The 21,517-nt window shown below is 38.3% G+C and overlaps 1 protein-coding gene across 6 annotated transcripts in view; it reads right to left on the reverse strand.

The window, feature by feature from the left end:
* Nucleotides 1–21,517, reverse strand: part of RMDN2 (regulator of microtubule dynamics 2) — a 92,098-nt gene that overhangs the window by 60,469 nt on the left and 10,112 nt on the right. For all 6 annotated transcript variants that reach the window (XM_019281199.3, XM_010391705.4, XM_039568222.1 and 3 more), the window contains exons 3-7: nt 18,205–18,400; nt 17,137–17,239; nt 13,163–13,223; nt 2,555–2,630; nt 822–899 (exon numbers count right to left, since the gene is read on the reverse strand). In XM_019281199.3, the coding sequence (XP_019136744.1) occupies nt 822–899; nt 2,555–2,630; nt 13,163–13,223; nt 17,137–17,239; nt 18,205–18,400 (514 nt within the window). The remainder of the gene's footprint in view (nt 1–821; nt 900–2,554; nt 2,631–13,162; nt 13,224–17,136; nt 17,240–18,204; nt 18,401–21,517) is intronic.

Here is a 21,517-nt window from a genome sequence, read left to right on the forward strand (position 1 = left end):
TTTACAGCATAGACTATGCAAGAATGTTTTCTTCCAACAAAAGATTCCTCACAGCACTAGAGATGAACCAGTAAGGATAGCCAGCTGAGCCCTCAAAGATGTGGATTACCAACAAGACAATTCTCTTATGAAAGCACAATTTTTCTAAAAAATTGATTACCAGCTAATCTGTAAACCAATTATTTTATATTTTCATATGTGAGTACTTATCACTATGTAATCTACTACAATCTAATAAAATCCTTATAATATATAAACAAAAATATATAACTAAAACAATCTTTAAAAGCACCTGTTGTATTGGCATGACACAAATTGCATCTCTTGCAAAACTCATTGGTGAATTACAGATTTTTATGCATGAGTATGTTTTGGACATTCCCTTGGAATTTACCAAGCCAGTATGGTAGCCTTGCTGCCACAGACATAATCCTACAGCATGTAAGTGCCTTTAAGTTATGGATGGGGAATAAAGCTACCAAAAGCTTCACCCAGAAAGTTTGTGGCAGAACAAAGGAGTGAAATCAAAAGGTCATCCTTCCTCCCTTCCAAATATCAGTTACTTTTCATTCATTCATTTAGATAAAAAACCTGAACACAACAATGAGGGTCATACAAGCACAGCTTACCTACCTACACTGCAGGAATGGTCAGCTGTGAGCATCATGCATCCAGCAGTTAATTCGGGATATGTAAATGTCTGCTTCCTTTAGCTCAAAACATCTACTTAAATAAACACCTACTTTGTCTTAGTCACACTACTTAATAATCATTTTTTAGTATACTCAATTCACATGTTAGATAAATAAAATACAACTTACTGAATAGCACCATCTTCCATTTAGGTAATATAAAAAGGGATCTTGAGGCTTAAGTTCAATTGCCTTGTCTAGGTGCTCCTATTGGAAAGAAAATCAGTATCACTTTAGATGTTTGTTTGGCAAGTGTGTTTACATTCTAAGAAGTTTGCTGCAAGTCAGAAACAAATTCAGAAATTCTCTTCTGCTGCAATTGCCTTCTAACAACCTAAAAATATTTTAACTAGCAAATCCCTTCCTCATGGAGGGAAAGCAGAAAATTATTTAGCAACGTTGCACACAATGCAAGAAGGCATACTGTATTTAGAACATGACTAAACAGCTCTAAAGTTCAGTCAAATAATTCAAGAACTTTTGTCTTAAAAAGGCAACAACTTCAATTAATTTCATTTACAGTTAATATTAGGAAACTGTCACAGATCAAATCAGTGAGGAAGCAACTACTCTTGAATATATCTTACATGCCAGCACCCACCACTGAAGCATAGTTCCTTCCACCTTGGAATGTGACTGCCCCAATGAAATGGTACTTGACACAATCAACTGTTACTATAATGTGAAATTCAGAAAGTAAAATGGTTCTGTTTATAGTGAAACTTCAAAACCTAGAAAGTATCTAATGAGGTCCTTTTTCCGAAACCACTTTCATTTCACGTCATGAGTACCTTTATTTCTCTCTTTAATTTACCAAAGCAAGCTCTTAATGTTCAACGTGAATTTGAAGAAAAAATAAATCTGTTATTTCACCACTACCATTTGCCTCTCAAAATAAATTTAATTTGAACATTTCTTTTTTCCTTCCACGTATCTGTCTTTATAATTAAGCCAGTCACAAAAATATCTGAGTTACACAGATAAAAGAGACTATTATAATATATCCACAAACTATTCAGATAGGAGCTATGTTTTCATACTACTGTTTTCCCAAATCATTTCAGGATTTACTTTTGAGGAGTAAAACTTCCCTGAAATGGCCACTGGTCACACCATGGACTCTTTTAAAACTCCATCCTTAAACAGCTGCAGCACTTGTGTTATTTGTCATTTTCCCTTCGTTCCCAGCTTGTCCCAGTGCTTGGGGCTTAGTTCGCTTGGCACGGCTCACATGTAATTAATGCTCTCTCACAGGAAAGCTCCGCCACACTCCAAGTCCTAACACGGACATGATGTGAGAGGAACCCATCCCAGGCATTCCCCAGGAACTGGAACATGTCTGTTGCCTCTCACTGTCACCCAGAAAGGGGGGACGCCAGCTTGAGGGCAAGGGATGGATGGAAAGTGTCTAAGCAATGTTGAGGACAAGGAGGGGGAGAGCAGCACATGTAACACAAACAGCTAACTCTAAAAAACACAGTTACCTTTGAAGGGACAGGGTTAAAACGAACGTTACTTAAGGGTGACATGAAGGATGATTGCAGAACTGTGTTAGTTCATCACTTACTATTTCATATGTTTTGATTTTCTAAACAGAATTGATATTCCCTTTCCTCCCCACTTTGACTACAAAGGAAACCAGAAATCTTAATGCTGTTCCCAGAATCCTACCTCAATTCTTGTATTTTGCAAGCGTATAATCTATTTGCATACATAATAATGTTTTCGATTTAATTCAGCACCAAAATAGACCTGTGAGGCTGAATTACTCTGTTGGAAAAACCTGTCTTTGACACTATATAAGGAAATAACTTAAAGGAATAGCTTAAAAAAACCCAACCCCAAATCCTACAAAAACATACCTTAAAGAGATAACCATTCCTGATTTTGTTTTGTACACTTTCAAACTGAGACATATAGCCACACATAATTGCAAACCTGAGAGGGGAAAAGAAAAACACACACACATGCTTTTTATGATTTAAATAAACCTTTGAATCAAATAACAAAATATTTCAATACCTAATGCACACATTTACACCTGGTTTTTTTCCATCTGGATGGCTGTATGGAAGTTTGGCATGAGTTATACATATTCAGGAACAACAAAAACACAAAACAAAACAAAACAATGGAAACAAGAAGTTTAAATGATACTATTTGGGTTGTCAGTTAAGTGAAAAAAACAGATATCTCTTCCAAAATTCCAGCCATTTAGTTCAGAGTGTGACTCTTCCAGACTGGCTCTACCATTGACAGCAGTTTATCTCGACACATTGTGCTCCGCAGTGCACTGGTAACCTGAGCACCATCAGCTGCAGAACCTCATCCAAGAAGGCAAATGCTTGGGGTGTGCTCAGTGGGAAGCTGTACACACCTCAGAAATATTCACAGTTGTCTTCTACCCTTCTCAAGCACCTCAGTGCATTCCTGCACTTCTGACGTTATTCTAATGTCTTTAAAATTATTTAAAAACATACACACACATTCTGGTCTAACAGGATCACTACTGCTATTACTAGATGCCTATTGCTAAGATCATTATTATTTCTATTATTATGACTATGATTACCAAAAACTGGGAACACTGAGTGATAAAAGAAATGTGAGCTAATTTCTATAAAATATTTGTATTGTTAAGCAGATGTAAGTGAAAATATTTTCACAGGTAAACCTATAAAGATTCAGATCTCCTAACCAAACCTAGTATCTTATTGACACTCAACCTAAATTGCTATTGCTTTCTTCTTATTTCTTCAACAGTTACAGAACCTCTATGCATAAGGAATCTCTTGCACAGATACCACCTGTAGTGTCCTTGGGCCTATTTTCATTGGTATTAGGACAACTTTGCACTTCTGTATAAAACTAACAGAACCACCAAAGAAACAGCTAAGCAGCAAAACCTCATATAGATTATTTTTCTATTATTTTTCAGAATTTTGCTTTTTTATCAAATATTTTACAATGCAACACCAAATGAAAATAAAAAATAATCTTAAAAGAGGGAAATCAAGTTGAAGTCCAGAGGAAATATGAATTATGCAAGAAGCTTATTGAGTTAATTATGGTAACAGAACCACAATCTGTATGGCACATAGCTTTTAAGCACTACTAAACACCAGCTTTCTTGAATTTCTTTATATAATGTAATTATTCAAGCTCCAGTGAATCCTCATTAAGATGTCATTGCTAACACAACTCAAGAAATTATTTTATTGCTTACAGTTATACCTAATGGTTTTAAGTTAGAAATGCTCATGGTATAGGTCGTTGCATTTTTTGGTCAGTAAGTGTTCCCAGGTAAGGTAGGGAGCCAGCAGAACAACAGCAGTTGAGTTTGTAAGAGCTCCAGACAGACTGTCAAACACTGTTGAGCAGGATGTATGCTGTGACCGATGTGCACTGGACAAAATCCAGCTAATGGCAGCACTACTGCTGACAGAGCTGCAGTGGGAGTGCATTTCGTATGGGAATGAGCTACAGCTGAGGGAAAAGGCAAGGGGTGGGGGTCAGGAAAGTTCAGGTATTTAGAAAGAGGGGGAAGGTAGTGAAAACTTTATTAGGGTCAAGTAACTCAGGCAACATTGCCCCTATTCCCTTCGCTCATTAAGTGCTAATCAGATAAACTCAGCATACCATAGCTAAACGGATTGCTGCTACAAAAGAAAACAATGAAAAGCGAACAAGCTAATCCAGCATCTTGCAGTATTTCCCTGTCTGTGCGTGACAAGAAAGAGGGCCTTAGTTTAAACTAGTTCAAAGAAAAGCTTCTACTTACAGCTAAAATCTCTTGGGAGGGAAATCCCAATAAAAGTTTCAACAAATTAGAGGGAAGCTAGCCCACTAACTTTAAATACCCATTATTTTTCCAAGGAAAAAATAAAAATCTCTTTCATGCATTTATTGGGGATTTTAGGGGGTTTTGGATTTTTTTGTTTTGTTTTGGTTTTTTTTCAATTTTATACTTTTGAAATGGGCTAGACAGCCAATTGATATAAATTAATTATTTCATTTTTGAAGTTCTATGTCATTTTGGATATTCATTTCATTTCTAAAAAATCCCCGAAACCAAACAAATCAAAAAAGTGTCCTTTTTTTCCTGAAAAGAATTTTTAGACATTTTAAATAATTTTCAAAGAGTTTAAAACACAAAAGAAACTTTTATTTTCAATGGTGCAAAGGGTAATGTTAATCATTGAATGGTTTAGGCTGGAAGAGGCCTTAATGATCATAGAGTTACAACCACCCTGCTGTGGGCAGGGACACCTTCCACTAGACCAGATTGCTCAGAGCCCCATCCAGCCTGGCCTTGAATACTTCCAGGGATGCCCATTCTCTGGGCAATCTGTTCCAGTGCCTCACCACTCTCATGGTGAAGAAAATGACCACAGAAAACGATGCAGGGAGCAACTAGAAGTGCTTCCATCTGGTTCATGTTATTCCTTCTGCGGGCTGGTCGCAGCCCCGGCGCTCCCTGGTCACCTACCCCATCTCGTGGTGACAGGAGGAATACTAAAAAGATTATCACACAACAAAGCACAAATATCTAATGAAACAGGTAAAAAGCACACGTCTCTTAGCAGAGCAAGCGATACTGGTTCTCTGCACAACCATTGCCTCCCTCACACCCTTTGAACATCACAGTACTGCTTACAGAGCCTTCACAGAGAAAAATAAAGAGGAAATCGTATCAGTGAAGAGCTGCCCGGAATGACCTATTTGCTGAGCTAATGTGATTCCTGGGTGATGTAAAAAAACCAGCCCCAGACACATTAGTCTAAATAAACACAACAATAATTACCTCAGTAAGACAGATACAGTACTTCAGTTGGTGTAAAAAAAATGCTATTCCCAGATGGAAGAAAAGTTATTGAACACAGTGTAGAGGCGTATGATTAATCACCACAATTAACAAACCTTTAATAAGCACGAACACAATCAAACAAACTCAATATAATAGGTCAGTGCCATGTTCCTTTGTTGCAAATAATGTCCTGAAACTCAGACTTGCAAGAAACTAGTCGACAGAGATGGATGCCAAGTACCAACATAGCCCTCAAGCAGAAGGCCCTGATCAAAGTGAATTAACATTTTCCCTTCTGGTGCTACAGAATTTCTATGTGTATTCATGCCAGGCAAAACTGCAACTGCATACCTTACCTATTGCAAAAGAAGAGCAGCAGGCTGATCCAATAATTTTATCAAGCCAATTTGAATTTTAACATCAAAAATTATACCAACACCTAAGACTCTGTCAACCACAGCTTATTCTACATGAGACAGATTTAAAGAAAAGATTTTGAATCCTCAAATGAAGATTAAGCCCCACTAGAGCATTTAAATACAGCATTATTTGCCTTTTCCTTGATAAATTTCACATGGCCAAAATCAGAAATTACATGCACCTTCCCAGACTTGTTCCTTCCTCTTCTATATACCTTTTAATATATCCCAAATATAAAAAACTTTTTATGCCATTTAGACTTTGGAAATGTGTAGGTACAGGGCTTACATTTAGAAATCTAGATCTCCATTTTAGCACCCCAGTATCAAAAGGAAAGTTTTTCTTAATTGTGACTGGCAAGACTTTGAAAATGGGAGAAGATTTTGTGATATTTACCACAACCAAAGAATTTAATTCATCTGTTTCATAACTGTTTTTCACTCCCGCCTCTTCATCTGAGAAATATTTACCATGTAAGGTAGTGTGAGCAAAGGCTAGTGTGTGGGCAGCACACAAGAGGCCCAGTGAAAAGAAAGTTCATTTCCACTTCAGTTCTAAATGTGTTCTCACATCTCCCCATCCCTGCATGGCTCAGTTCTGTGCATGCCTCGACTCCCTCACTCACCAGTTTCACCCACTTATATATTCTGACAGTCTCTGCAATGCAGTGAGACCTGCAGGATTTCTTTTTAACATGATTTCAATGAGATACCAATTTCTATGTAGGGAGATTTTGCAACTTAAATTACTGATTACGATCCCTGTTGCATTGCTCTTCCTGAGATCCCAGTTTCGCACACTTCATATAGTATCACGTCACTACCAAAATATTTAATCTACAAAAATGCATTTGACACAAAGTTTCCATGCAAAGGTATTGGTTTGCTATGACCATCCTCATGGGGGTATGGAAGCAGTGGCTGAGAAATGTGCAAGATTGCCAACACATGAAGTCAGATGTGCCAAGGTGCAAAGTGAAGTGATTAGGTGATTTTTTTGTTAGAGGAGATTTTTTTGTTAATAGGGATTTCATTTCCCTTTCCTTCTCCTTGGAATACAACTGAGTCTACACTGTAGAAATTTGCACTAATACACTTTTCATATTAAAATTCACCAGAGCATTGAAGCTGAGCTCCAGGGAAACATCAGATGTAGCACACACTTGTGCAGGTAACACTTGCAAAAACGTGGGAAACAAACCCCTATTTGGGTTTAAAAATATCTCAGCGGTAAGGACACTCAGAATTCTGGCTTAATTTATTGCAACACATGCAGTATACCAAATCAAGGAAAAATGCTGCTGTTAATGTGTATTCACAGAAGTTCACTAGTAGAACATGTGGATGTCACGTTCTGCATTCCTTAGGCTGTGAAACCCACAACTGTATTAAAATCCTGTTTCCAGAAATTTAACATTTATTTTTATAATAGACAGTTACGACAGATGGAAATAAAATCTTGAAGAAATTAGCAGGATAGTCTTCACAAATACGGAAACAGAGTGAAACAAGAGCTTTCAGAGACAGTAACACAACAATTCTCCTTGGCAGAAATGTAATAGAGATTATTAGGTTGTCAGAATTATTTCCTCTGTGACCATTCTGGCAAAAAGCTTGTAGTAAACAGATCTTTTCCCATGTCGAACCTTCCTTCTTTGCACTTGCATGAGTATGCTGCAGTGTTTCACGGATCCACTTACTACAGGAAAACTTACAGCTTTTCAGAAATGGCTTCTGAATTTGAAATTTTAAATTATTTTTACAAAAACAATTAAGTAATTCAAAGATTACTGACTAAGATTATGCATAATTACAAAGATTGCTGTAAAATTTCCTTGGTTTTCCCATGAATCAAATGCAGGGCAAATAACTACTAGCTGGAAACCTGTATTTCTGCCCAAACTATCAATTCCTGAAAAATCAGACTGCATGATAGAAACAGATGCTTGTCGCTTGCAAGTTATCTGCCTTGTTTAAGTCTAAATAAGGGATAATTAAGAGAAGCAAGTAACAAGCATTTAGTTAGAAACAGATGAGGACTCAATTTTAAAAGTTCTTGGTAGTATGACCATATCCTACAACATATTACAAAATTTTGAAGAGTTTTGTTTCACTGGAGAATTATTTTTAGGCCATTGCACCTTATAAACCTGACAAATCATCAGTTAGAATTCTATTACTGAGACAGCATGTTCACTTTTTTGTGGGAAGTTTGTGTAAAATCACCAAAATACCCAAATGGTGATTATTCATGTCCTCAGTGGAACCCATCTGTGCTACTCTTCTGTAGTGTTGCCTGCCAGTGAGAGACTGTCCCTAAGCTCTGGAATTCACTTCCATGGAAAACCCAGGGCTTGTGAAAATATCTGCGCTTCTGATTAACACTGATGCACATGACAGAGAAAGCTCTTGGAGGCAGATGTGTTCAGGAGGAGTCTTCACTTAAAGCTGCTGGGTTTTCCCTTGCTAGCTTCACTTCCACCTAAATGAGACACGTGCCCTACGACTCCCATCAGCAGGTGAGTTCTAGAGAGTAACACAAACTCAACAGCAGCATCAAGTTTGTTTGTGGCAAACAAACCCAAGCTCAATGCAAAGAATGATCTTTTTAAGTAAACGTCCTGAAAACTGGCTGTAACAGTAACCTTTTTGTTTTTTGCAAAGCCTGTAACAAGTTCTCATCAGCAAAAAAGGAAGTGTGGGGATCTGGGCAACAGCAGAGAAACCTTTCAGAGCTCTTCCAAACTCTTAGAGAAAAACCAGCAACGAACCTCCCAAAAATATAAAAAATCACTGGTTTTGCAAAAAAATTTAAAAGAATTTCATTTTAAATAAAAGCATGGTTAATATGTATCTACATTTTGTTTCCTGCAACTGTAAAGTTGTAAAGCAGCACAACTATAGAGCAACTAGAGCTCCAAATTGTTGACATAGCATTTCTAATTAAAATCTGGGTGATAAAGATGCTTCATGATCCAAGATGAGCTGTGAGGATTCACAGCTGTCCTTTGGGAATCATTGACCCACAAAATGAATTCGTTTGAAGCTTAGAAAAAAACAAAAGGACCTGCAATAGCTGATGACAACTTTTGCGTGCAAGTTCCTCCACAACTTGAAAAATTGACACTGGCTGAACAAAGCCACAAATCACTTAGAATATTTACTCTGCCTTTCTTTAGGGTGTTCATACAAATAACAAAAAGCTACAGCTACATTTTTCCTTTCCAGTGTTGCCATTTACTTCAGTTATTTAGAGGTCAACATTCAAAAAGTCTGAAGGTTTTTCATCTCATTGGCAACTGTGTGATTAAATATGATCACATGTTTTCAAAAATCTGGATTCAGATAAGAAAATTATTTGCAGCTGCAATTCATTACCAAAACCAACTGACTACTTCAAGATATTTTGCTTTCTTTGTTCCACATATGTTTTACCAAATTGAATTTGAGGCTGAATACTGGTTACTTGTTAGTATTCTGATCAGTAAGCTGAACAGTTGAAGTGCTGATATATTTTATGATACAGTTTTACAGAAAAATATAGGTGATATACTAAGAAGATACATGGCATCTTTTTGTTCTTAACTGAAGTAAATATGAAAAGCAAGGCAAGACAGCTGAACTCTAGGCCTATATTAGCAAGAGTTTGCTCATTCTACTGAATTCCGTTGGTGGACACAAAAAACGTGTTCTGTCTTGCAGACACCTTACAGCAGTTCCACAAAACAGAAAAATACCTGCTCTGGAAAAGGGATGTTTTTGTTTTTATAACTCTGTATACACTAGGACAATTATGTGGGTCAAGGTGTCATAAGAACTTGTTTATTCAGTAAATAGAGCTTTCAAGCACTAGGGATAAGTTTCCAAAAGAAACTTCCAAATAAGTCCATAGACTTAATGATTGCTTAACAGGCACAGTGTACCGTTTTTAATGAAAACAATGAAATCTTCAAGAAATGCCATGTTAGAAAAAATTCTGTAGAAGATTTAGTAAGAGACAATATTCAACAGCACAACCCCAAATGACCCTTTAGTCATAGCAGGGAATAGTTTTAAAGATTAATTCAGCTCCAGTGGGCAATTCTCAATTAACTTGAAACCCAAAAGAAATTTACTCTAAAAATGAAAACAAGAACACACATCTGAGCTAGGGATATTGGTAAGACAATAAGAAGAGGTTCTATAAATATACCAGAAGTAAAAAAAACACCATAAATGAAAGTGCAGAACAATTAGCAATGAGGAAATAATGGCAAAAGATGAAACCAATGAGGCTGAATTCAATTTCTTCCTCACTTATATTCCCCCTGCTCCACAAGGGTTAAGTGTAAGTAGAGACCAAGGTACAGGACCAGGAAAAGAGTAGGCTATCATTTAATCCTCACTCATTTAGTAAGCCATAATATATTAAACAGTTTAAGAGAACATTAGAATAATGTATGAGTGGACAACATAGATAGCAGCTATACCAAACACGAGTGAACACCTCAGTTGTGCTGATTGGAAATATAAAAACCCCTCAGAAATTAGAAAGTACAGATTAGTAAGAAATCAACAAAAACTTTCTTCAGTCAAGGTCAGAAAAACAGCTTGCTCATCAATAGCTAATACAGACTGACATGTAATGAGCAGATGGGCTCATCTTACATAGGCTAAGATTATTTACCTTGTACAGCTTTTGAAAATTCAGAAAATTTAACATGTGAAATAACGTTTAGATAAACTGGAAACATTTGTATTAGGCCAGACTCAAGCAATATAGATCTGACACACAGCTGACTACCAAAGTCCTGTGGGTAACACAAAAAGCCTCAACAGCAAGCAAAATGACAAACATAGCTGCTATCAGGGAGGAGGAGGAGGAGGAGGAGGGAAAGGGGAAGGGGAAGGGGAAGTTTTACAGGCAAACCAGCCAAACCTGAAGACATTCCAGGATAAATTATTCCAGAAGTGCATAAGCATATAAAACAGTAAACAGAAGATTTTTGTGAACAAACAGTATAAAAAAAGAATTCTGACAAGATAAAAAAGTCTGGACTATAAGAGGAATGCAACAAATGAGATATACCTTGTTTATGTGGCCTTTGACTTTGTCCTACCTGATGTTCCTCAAAAATCTAACCATGGAAATATTGTTTAGATTGAATCACCTGCAGAGATGGTTGCAGAACCAGGTTCATGTGAACCTGAGCATCACTACAGGTGTCACCCAAAGTTTAGTGCTGGCTCCATTATCTTACAGTAATTTAATTAATGAAGTCAATGCTTTTAAAAAATCCACACAACAACAAAACGCTTTTGAAATAAAATGTTAATTTGTGGGGGAATGCATTTACAAACCTAAACGGTTTCAAACCTGAGAAATGGTCAGAAATAAACATGAAGTGAATTAAATGTGTGTAAAATACTTTATAAAGAATAAAACACAATAAATAAAGTTAAAAAAAAAAGTTACAAACCAAATCCAACTGGTTAAGTAGCAGCACAGCAGAAAAATATCTACTGGGATCACAGATTGAACAACAATTGTTGTGCTGAACAAGAATAAATCAATGTCCCTCTGGAGCATGGAAGTCCATTCTGCTCAGTATTTAGAGCCTCAGTTAGACTGGCATAATCACTACACTTACATCACACTTTAAAAATCACACTTCAAGTAGAAAGATTTCAGAAAATAAAGACGAGCAGATAATATATTCAGAAAAGAATTATAGCAAACTATTTTAATCGCTAGTGTTCATTTACCCCTCTAGAAAGACATCAGTTGAACAATAACTGATAAAAACCTCATGTTCACTTGCAACCCAGATACATGAAGGATGAAAACTGCAAACCATACAGAAATCCACTGCCTGTTACAAGAAGCAGTAGCTTTAACAATTTAAGATTTTCCTCTTAAACCTCTCAATTCAGCTTTCTGAGCTAACCTCTGGAACACACCTCCTTACACTTGTAATTCTTCCCCTGCTAGACACGCCTGCCAGGACAGGATCTCACATGTGAAGTCCAGCAGACCATCTACACCTCCCTGAACAATATATAAGGTTCTATCAGCATAGTTTCTGCCAGTGAAGCTGTGTTTATACTAGGATATTTTGTCAATCTTGTGGGCTGAGGAGGAAGTGAGGGGCAGGATTCATACTTGAATGGGATTTTGTGGTTGTTTTTACACATAGTTCTAGCAAAGAAGGGTACAGCAGCATTACCCTGAAGAAGCGGCCATGACTGTGGTCAAGCAAAGAGCAGAAATGGCTGTAAATTGCTTTCAGAAACAGAGAAAGCAAGACAGAGAATTACCTAATTAAATGACAATATCTGTGTCTAATCAAGCACCTAAACCTGAGCTAGGTGACATGTGCTCCGTTTGTTGGCAATGGAGATGCTGCCAACTGAGCCCCAGGAGGAATTCATCTCACCCTCATGCAAGACTAAATGGGCAAAATTGACTCCAGTGAACTGCACTCCAGAAGTGGCTGCTTCTTTTTAGATTGTGAAAGAAGACTGGGATAAAAGTATTTGGTTTAGATACACAGAAGCTTAGTGAAATCCCATCCCACAACTGCAATGACAAAATTAATGAAGAATGTAGAAACCAAAATGGAAAGGAAGAGCTAATAATATTAGAAAAGAAATCAGGAGCTCAGTACAACTTATTAATAAAATACTAAGGTGAGGAACATCAGCTAGAACTCAGCAGAATTATCTTTTACCTGATAATGTTGATTTGAAAAAAAAATATTTACATTTGAAGACTTTGTTAGTTCTGGCAAGGTCTACAAAACTAAACTAAGTGTCAAGCTTGGAGGAAAACTATACAATAAAATAAAAATTGAGAAGTTAATTCAAATTTCCATAGTCCTCTATGTCTATTTTTAATTATTACAATTTAGACTATTACAAGAAAAGGAAAGGACAAAATTCAAGGTCAAATGACATTATTTTGTGAATTGTTGAAAGGGAAGGTAAATGGAAAACTATGGTTTCTCTGAGCAATAAAATAGTGGCTGAAGCAAATACTTCCCATGGTACATATTGAAGTATGGTTATTGAGTTGCTTCACATGCTATAGTAAATGCTTCACAGAATATTTCAGTGTAATTTTTAGTTGCAACTGGTGATAATTGAGTTCCACAAAACTATGAAAAAATATTAATTACTAATTTATGAAACTGATGTCAGGCTGGAGGGTTTTTTGTTGGATTTGATAAATACAAACAAGTTTGCAAAAACATTCTCAAACTTACCACTGGTGACTCTCAGCACTCCCAGCGTCCAGCTGCACAGCCTTTTCAGCTTTAATCTTTCCTGTAAATGGAATACAATATATGAAAGGATTTATTGTACTCTTCTACATTTTAGGTGACTCCCAAGAACAAAGCCATCTGATATACTGTAGCAGCAAAGAAATTGCTTCCTATTCTTAGAAACATTTAGATGAACAATGTAACATCCTGGCTTTACTTCATTTACATAGTCATGCACTTACATATAAATATATATAAAATATATATGCAATTTTAGTATTTTCCTTTAAAATCCAATTCAGATGCAGTTAAATCAGGCAGGTATTGGACCAGACTGGCAAAGGAGGCCATGTTGTCTGTAAGACTGAAGAGCATTTAAAGCAGGTCAGACAAGCACCTGTCAGAAGAACCAGCAAAGCTGTTTCCTGCCTTGGGTACAGGAATAAACTAGTTGAAGTTTCTTTCTAGCACAAAGACTTCCCTTAAGTTCTACTTTTAACTGAATAAAGATGACAGTAGGTGATTTGATCAAACCCACGCTCCCAGTAAGAAGTTCAGATGAGATGCTTGCTGCTTGCAGAGTCTCAGCTGCAACCAATTAAGCTGCACTGACATTTCTGTATTGTAAGTTAACTTCATAAAAACAAAGAATAGCATACACACTCGTCCAACCCAGTGGAATGAAAAATAACCACGAAACTACCGCCAGCTCTCCTGCAGTCTCAATCCCTCTGCAGCACTTCCAAAAACTGAGATGAAAAAGGCTGCCGCCACCCCCACTTCATGAGAATGAGCCAAACTAGGCTGGTTACTCAACACCTAAGACCCACTTTCATTCCACCATTCTTTATCTCTCCCTGTCCTTTACTATGCCATTATCGTTCATCAGCTGAGGTTACATGCAGTCACAGAATCACAGAACACGCTGAGTTGGAAAGGACCTACGTGGATCATTGAATCCAGCTCCTGGCGCTGCACAGGACCACCCCAAAGAGTCACACCATGTGCCTGAGAGCACTATCCATCCAAAAGCTTCTTGAGCTCTGTCAGGATGGTGCTGTGACCACTGCCCTGGGGAGCCTGTTCCAGCACCCAACCACCCTCTGGGTGAAGAATCTTTTCCTGATATCTGACCTAAACTTATCCTGACACAAATTCAGGTAATTTCCTCAGGTCCTGTCACTGGTCACCACAAAGGAAAGATCAATGTCTGCCTCTCCTCTTCCCCTCATTGTAACTGCAATGAGGTCTACCCTCACTCTCCTCTTCTCCAGACTGAACAGACCAAGTGACCTCAGCTACTCATACAGCTTGCCCTCGTGGCCCTTCACCATCCTCATTGCCCTCCTTTGGACACTCTCTAATAGCTACATATCCTCATATTGTGGCACCCAACACTGCCCCAGCACTCGAGGTGAGGCTGCCCCAGTGCAGAGCAGAGTGGGACAATCCCTCCCTTGCCTGGCTGGCAATGCTGTGCCTGATGCCCCCCAGGACACGGCTGGCCCTCCTGGGTGCCAGGGCACTGCTGGCTCATATTCAACTTGTCAGTGACCAGGATCCACGGCAGTGCTTCCCAGCATCTCATTCCCCAGTCTGTCCATACATCCAGGGCTGTCCCATCCCAGGTGCAGAATCCAGCACTTTCCCTTGGTGAACTTCATATGGTTGGTGATTGCGCAGCCCTCTGATTTGTTGAGGTCTCTCTGCAGGGCCTCCCTGCCTTTAAGGGAGTCAACAGCTCCTCCCAGTTTTGTACCACCTGTGAACTTGCTCTGTATCCCTTCCAGTCCTGTGTCCAAGTAATTTATGAAGATGCTGAAGAGCACAGGGCCGAGGATGGAGCCCTCTGGAACCCCACTAGGGACAGGTCCCCAGTCTGATGTCACCCCATTCACTGTAACCCTTTGTGCCTGACCTGTGAGCCAGTTGCTCACCCGTCCCATGACGTGTTTATCCAGCTGTGTGCTGGACATTTTGTCCAGAAGGATCCTGTGAGAGACAGTATCAAAAGCTTTCTTGAAATCCAAAAAGATTACATCAACTGGCTTCCCTTGATCAGCTAGGTGGGCTACTGTGTCACAAAAGGAAATCAGGTTTGCTAAGCAGGACTTTCCTCTCACGAAGCCACACCGGTTGTGACCAATGACTGCGTTGTCCTCCAGGTGTTTTTCAATACCTCCCAGAATAATCTTCTCTATAACTTTACCAGGCACTGAAGTGAGACTGGCAGACCCTGTAGGTGCCAGGGTCCTCCTTCTTGCCCTTTCTGAAAATCAGGACAATGTTTGCCAGCTTCCAGTCAGCTGGACCTCTCCAGATTCCCAAGACTGCTCAGAAATCATCAGGAGAGGTTTTGAGATGACACAAACTAGTTCTTTGAGGATTGTTGGATGAATCCCATCAGGCCCCATAGATTTGTAGGGATCCAGCTGGAGCAGCAGATCCTGCACAATTTCCAGGTCAACTAGGAATTGATCATTCTTGCAGTCATCATCCTCCAGCTCAGGGCACTGAGAACCCCTTGGTCCATCATCCATGCTGAAGACAGAGGCAAAGAATGCATTAAACATCTCTGCCTTGTCCATGTCCCTGTCTGTGAGGTGACCACCCTCATTCTGTAGTGGGCTGATGTTATTTTTACACTGCCTATTTTCATTAATACATTTGAATAAACTCTTTTTATTGTTCCCCACAGTCCTGGCCAGCTTCAAGTCCAGTCATTGGTAAAAGCAAAGGATCCAACAACAGAATTTACTGTTTTTCTTTATTTTGTGTCATAATCCTTACTGCACTGTAGGATTTCTATACAAAGAAACTGAGTTGCTACTAAAGCAAAGACAGTATCAAATAAGTAGCTAAGACAGTGCAAGTCTTCAGGAGTATTTAGATGACAAAAGAATAGGAACAAGGAAGGACCTTGAACAAGCTGAGCTTGTCTGTGGAATATGTTACAACAGCATGAAGGCATGACACTGCCTTTAAGGATGACAAAGGAGACAGCCAAAACTGCTCTGTCAGTGACATTGTCACTGCCAACAGAACAAAAAGTCAATGAGAGGTGTCACAAAAGACAAAAGAACCCAAACTTGGATTACACTTACAAAACCTGATTTGCTGCAGCAAAAAACGGAGAGGCAATGGAGAGACAAAAGAAAGAGAGAAGTACTCCCAGATAAAGGCAAAAAGGATTATTTTAAGAACAATGCCTTGACTGAAGGAGAGTGACACAGGGTAGAGAAGATGTAGGTTTTAATGTAATAAAACAAAGGCCCAAAATAAAAAGAGAAACAAACTGTATTTCTAGCCAATATCCATCCAGACAGTGAAAGAAAGGGCAATACTTTTAAAAGCAACAACAAAAAAAAAGTGCTATGAAGAAGAAAATCAAAATCTTGCGGAGATTAAGTTGTCAAACAGGACACATGGGGAGAGATGTCTGGAAGCAACATCAGTTGTCACAGATGACTTCTGTTTCTGGTTAACAGTTCCTCCAGATTCACAAGGTTTCATCCCCACCATCGCCACAAAAGAGGCTGCTGATATGCAGGAGTGCTCCTTACCACAGGAAAGCAGAAAACGAAACCTTGACCCAGCCTCAACATTTATTTATTCCTTTTGCTCTCCCAAAGATGCAATTAAGAAACTGTGCTGACAGCATCTGGGTTTTTTCACATTCTGTATCCATCTGTTTCTCAACAAAATTGAGGATTTTAAGGCAATCTGCAGAGACAACAGCCTCCAATTATGACCTATAATACTTCTCTGCCACTGATTTTGGATCTCTCAGTGAGGAAAGAATGAACTGCAGTTGTAAACTGTGGTGGCTTACTGCACAAAACGTTATCATTACAGTACAAATGCTTCCATTTATTGGATTGCAAATTCCTTATATTGGAAAAGTTAACCAAAGTTCAAAGCATGTTTCACTACATTCAGACAGCATTCTACATAAACATTTTTCCTCTGCTTACCATCAGTTACATATTTCCTCTTCTCCTCAGCATCAGTAGTCATCTCAAACAGATCTCCATAAGCACGTGCAAGTCTCCAAAGAAAGTCCACACAGTTTTCATACTGAAAGTAGAGGACAGCTACATAATTAAACTGATCAGAATGTGATTTGAACAGTTTACTTTCATAATGCTTAAAATTAATAACTTGACTAAAGCAATTAATCAGAACATGGTGTAATTTTTTGTTAATCTTCCATCCTTCTACATACTACCTTTAGTTTATGTGAGAACCAATTGACCAATTTTCCATGAACAAAAGCGAATACAGCTTTCAGAAACACCCTAGACTGTCTAAAGAGGTTTTATTTTATAAATCAGTTTAAACTTCTTTAATATAAACATTTACAGGGTAATCCAGTAAAGCACAACAAATCCCTGAACAAAGTGATGTGTATTTCCTTTAGGGAGGTCATAAGCACCACAGTCACCCACAATTAATATCTCATCTACCTTTCTTGGTATTCCAATATTCAGATGAAAATACAGTCAGAACTAATGCTTGCCAAAGCAGAATAAAATGTTACACTGAACTGAACGCTGCATATCAAACCACCTTTAAATTCTACCTGGAATTACATTTGGGCCTGGTAAAGGAAAAATTCACATGAAGGACATTAGAAAGGTATGAGCAGACTACATGCTCATAGTTTGAGAACAGTAGGTCTGGTTACTACTTAATTCTACAGGATTTTCTCACACAGACTATTCCAAAACCAGCAAAAGTAAGTATCATTTACAAAGAAAAAAGCCCACGATTTTTCTTTGTTGTATGCAAGGACTCCTATGTCAAACAAAGCCTCAAAGTTATTGAATTAGAATGGGATATAAAACAGTAGACCTCCTATGTCCACACATCATGAATATTAACACCACTTTGAAATACTGCTTTTTCACTGTATTATAAATATATATTGCTTGAAATTTCATCCTCCATTTCTATGTGCATTTTAAAGCTTGCATTAAGTTCTCAAAAGCAGTGCAAAGCGTAAGTTAATAGCAACATAATATTAAGTTTATCCATAATACCTTGTCATCTTTCTCAAGCAGCAGTCTGAAGCCCTCCTTTTTATCATCCTCTGAACCCTTGTGCAAATTGTCCACCTGCTGTAAAAAATTAAATAAGTCTTCATCTTCTTCCGATTTCACCACGGCATCAGGTGATTTCATACATCTCTTTTCTTCCTCGGAGTCTCCTTCAGAATCAGTATGAGCAGTAAGGTAACTAAAATCACAGAAAATAATAACCAATTTTTTCTTTAAAAAAAAGGGCATTGTTAAATTCAAAAGCAAAAAATTCAGAGCACAATTTATCCCAGTTGTCCAACTTTAAAGGATTTTTTATTAATGATATCAAGCTTATTGTTATTATTATAAACCTTTATCTTCAAAGGGACAGCACAGTCATATTCCAAACATAACAGGCAAGTAATTATACTGTCCTGCTGCCTAATACTCCATTAAAAAATGCAGATACATATTAGAAACACATGTAGCCTTGTGTTTCAAATGCAGAACACTTGAAATCATTCATGTGTTTTAAGACATGTTCTGTAACCTTGAATAGGCCTCTTCAACTCTTTACCTCAATTTCCCTATTTTTTGAAATAGGAATGAGCTTACTAACCAAAATATAAGTGCTATGACAATCATTTATACAATATTTTGTTAAACACTTTTAAGATCTAAATATAAGCCAATAAAAATAACACCATTGTTATAAATTCCTTATTTTTTTCAAGCATTCTGAAGTTCAGAATATCCGAAACTGGAAAATAGCTTATATTAATTCATGATGCTTAGTGTAAAAATACTCAGCACAAGGCAGTCAAGGGCAAAGAAATATTTGCAAAAGCATAAATATCAAGCAGGGATAAGCAGGTGGCCTTACTGTCCAAAGTGCTGAGAATACATTAGGGTACTCCAATTTCAAAGAGGAGAAGCTGATAGCATTTTTTTTAAAAAGTAGCCTTTTGCTTATGTACTAAAAATGGACAGAGAAGCCTCATCTTCTGCATTTCCACTTTTGAAAATACTGGTGTTCTGGGGAGAAATAATAATGTAAAGCTGCCAGGTTCTGAGATTTTCTAAATGGTTACCATGAGTACAAAAAGCACGAAATGTACTATACACATTAAGTAACTGAATAACCGAAGTAGGCCATGGCAGTCAGAACATATAAAATCTCTTTCTTTTTTCAGAAATATAACCAGAACAGAATGCTAGCAGTCAAAATGAAGGTTATTAATCATGGCTTTTAAATATTCTGTTTTGAATGTGTTGCTTTCAGAACAGATCAGTGTATCAGAGCAGATACACTTACAGCCTATAAATGAACAAATACAACTGCTTGTGAAGCTACAGAAGTGCTAAATGTGGCAAGACAGTTTTGCTGCAAAAACCAGTGATACAGGAAAAAGGAGTCAAAAAATACATTTGGATAAAACAATACAGACACAGACCAAGTGTACATGTTCAAACTGAAAAATATCATGGAGCAGAACAGAGATGGGAAACTTCATTTGTTTCTACAGATTTGTTTTACATAATCTTGATGACGCTGAAGTTGACAAACCCTAAGCTGTATTCTGCAGAGACTATATTCAACCACTGAACACTTATTTTAATTTTTTGAAGCCTGTTTAAAGACACAGTACATTGTTCTTCCATAGTTATTTTGAAGTGGGCACAGGGGAATTATATCATGGCTGCATTTGTAAAAGCCCCGACTTAATCAAATGTACAGGGGAGTTCCTGGGGAGTGGGACAGTCTTTTAAGCTCCAACACAGAACTATGATATGAAGTTCGTTTGGAAAGTATCTTTCCTCATGTGGTTTAGATGCTCCATTCCCCCTAATTAAAAGATCAATGCATTGAGGATCTGCATAATTTCCGGCCTAAAATAAGGGCACTACATAATATAAAACAGCAACAACTAAGCAGTAAAGACAATTTCCTTAGTTACAGGAATTTGGGCACTGTATCAAATGCTACCTAATCAGGTAGATATGAAAGTAAGGAATCAGTGTTTGGAAGTCAATGTTGATGCTGTATTCTTTACTTTTGCTGTATAAACATCTGCTAAATTTCTATGATCCTTACTGTTACAGTGTTAGATAACAGAGAGAAGTGATTACTAGAAAATGCTATTCTCCCAGCAAAAATATAATGGCTGGTTGACAAATATAAGGTTGGGTTGACAGCCAAGTCCATTGGGCTGGTAGTCCAAATAAGCCCAGTAGGGATTTCCAGCAGCATTATAGCAAATGTCATGACCAGATATCAAACTGAGGCCAAACATCAAATTCACATGTGTCATGGTTTGACACTGGCTAAAACACCAGGTACCCACGAAAATTGTTCACTCACTCTCCTCTGCTATAGCTAAGCAGAAGAGGGAGAAAAAAATGAAGGGGTCATGAGTTAAGGATTGGGAGAAAACATTCTAAGGGCAAAATAGGCTCAAATTTAAAGGTATAAAGTAAATTTATTATTAACAGTCAGAGGAGGATAATGAGAAGTAAAATAAGCCTTTAAAACACCTTTTTCCCCCCCAGCCCCTCCTTCCCACTGACAGCACAGGGAGACACAGGGCGTGGGGGGTTTCGGTCAGTTTGTCACGCAAGATCTTTTGCAGTTTGTTCAGGCAGAGGAGCCTTTCTCCTGCTATGCTGTGAGTCTCTCCCACGGGCAAAACAGTTTGCCCAGAACTGCTGTGACGTGGGTCTCTTGTCCATGAAGTATAGTCTTTTAAGGATAGGCTGTTCTAGTTTGGAAGCAAGGGCTTTCTCTCTCTATCTTTAGAAGCAGGGGCCCTCTCTCCTTGGGTCTCTCACTGGATTGCAGCTTTTTCTGGCCTTCACTCGCTCCGGCATGGGCACCTTTCCTATGGGCTGCAAGTGGATTTTTGTACTCCCTGTGGATTTCACGGATTACAGGGGGACAGTTCGTTTCACCATAGTCCTCATCACGGCTTCCAGAGGAATCTTGACTCTGACATTTGGAGCATCTCCTCCCCCTCTTTCTTGTCACTGACCTTGGTGCCACCATGCTGTCTTTCTCCACATGTTCTGACTTCTTCCTCTTTCTCTGACTAGAAAAAAAATGGCTGCTCAGAGGTATCATTATCAACAAATTTCACTAATTCAAAGATTCTTGCAGCATCTTGCAGCACCGAGAGGTTGAGCTCGTCTAGGTTCCACTCTGGGGAATCATTTGCCATGTTTCTGCTGCCGGCCACATGGCCCCCACTGCCACTGCGCGGGCGGTGCCAGCTGTGGCAGCGCTGGTGCTATTTAATGCCTCTCTTCAAATGGGGTGCCAAAAAGGAGAAGCCGCTGC

Source organism: Corvus cornix, chromosome 3 (assembly GCF_000738735.6).
Source record: "Corvus cornix cornix isolate S_Up_H32 chromosome 3, ASM73873v5, whole genome shotgun sequence".
Classification (NCBI taxonomy): Eukaryota; Metazoa; Chordata; class Aves; order Passeriformes; family Corvidae; genus Corvus; species Corvus cornix.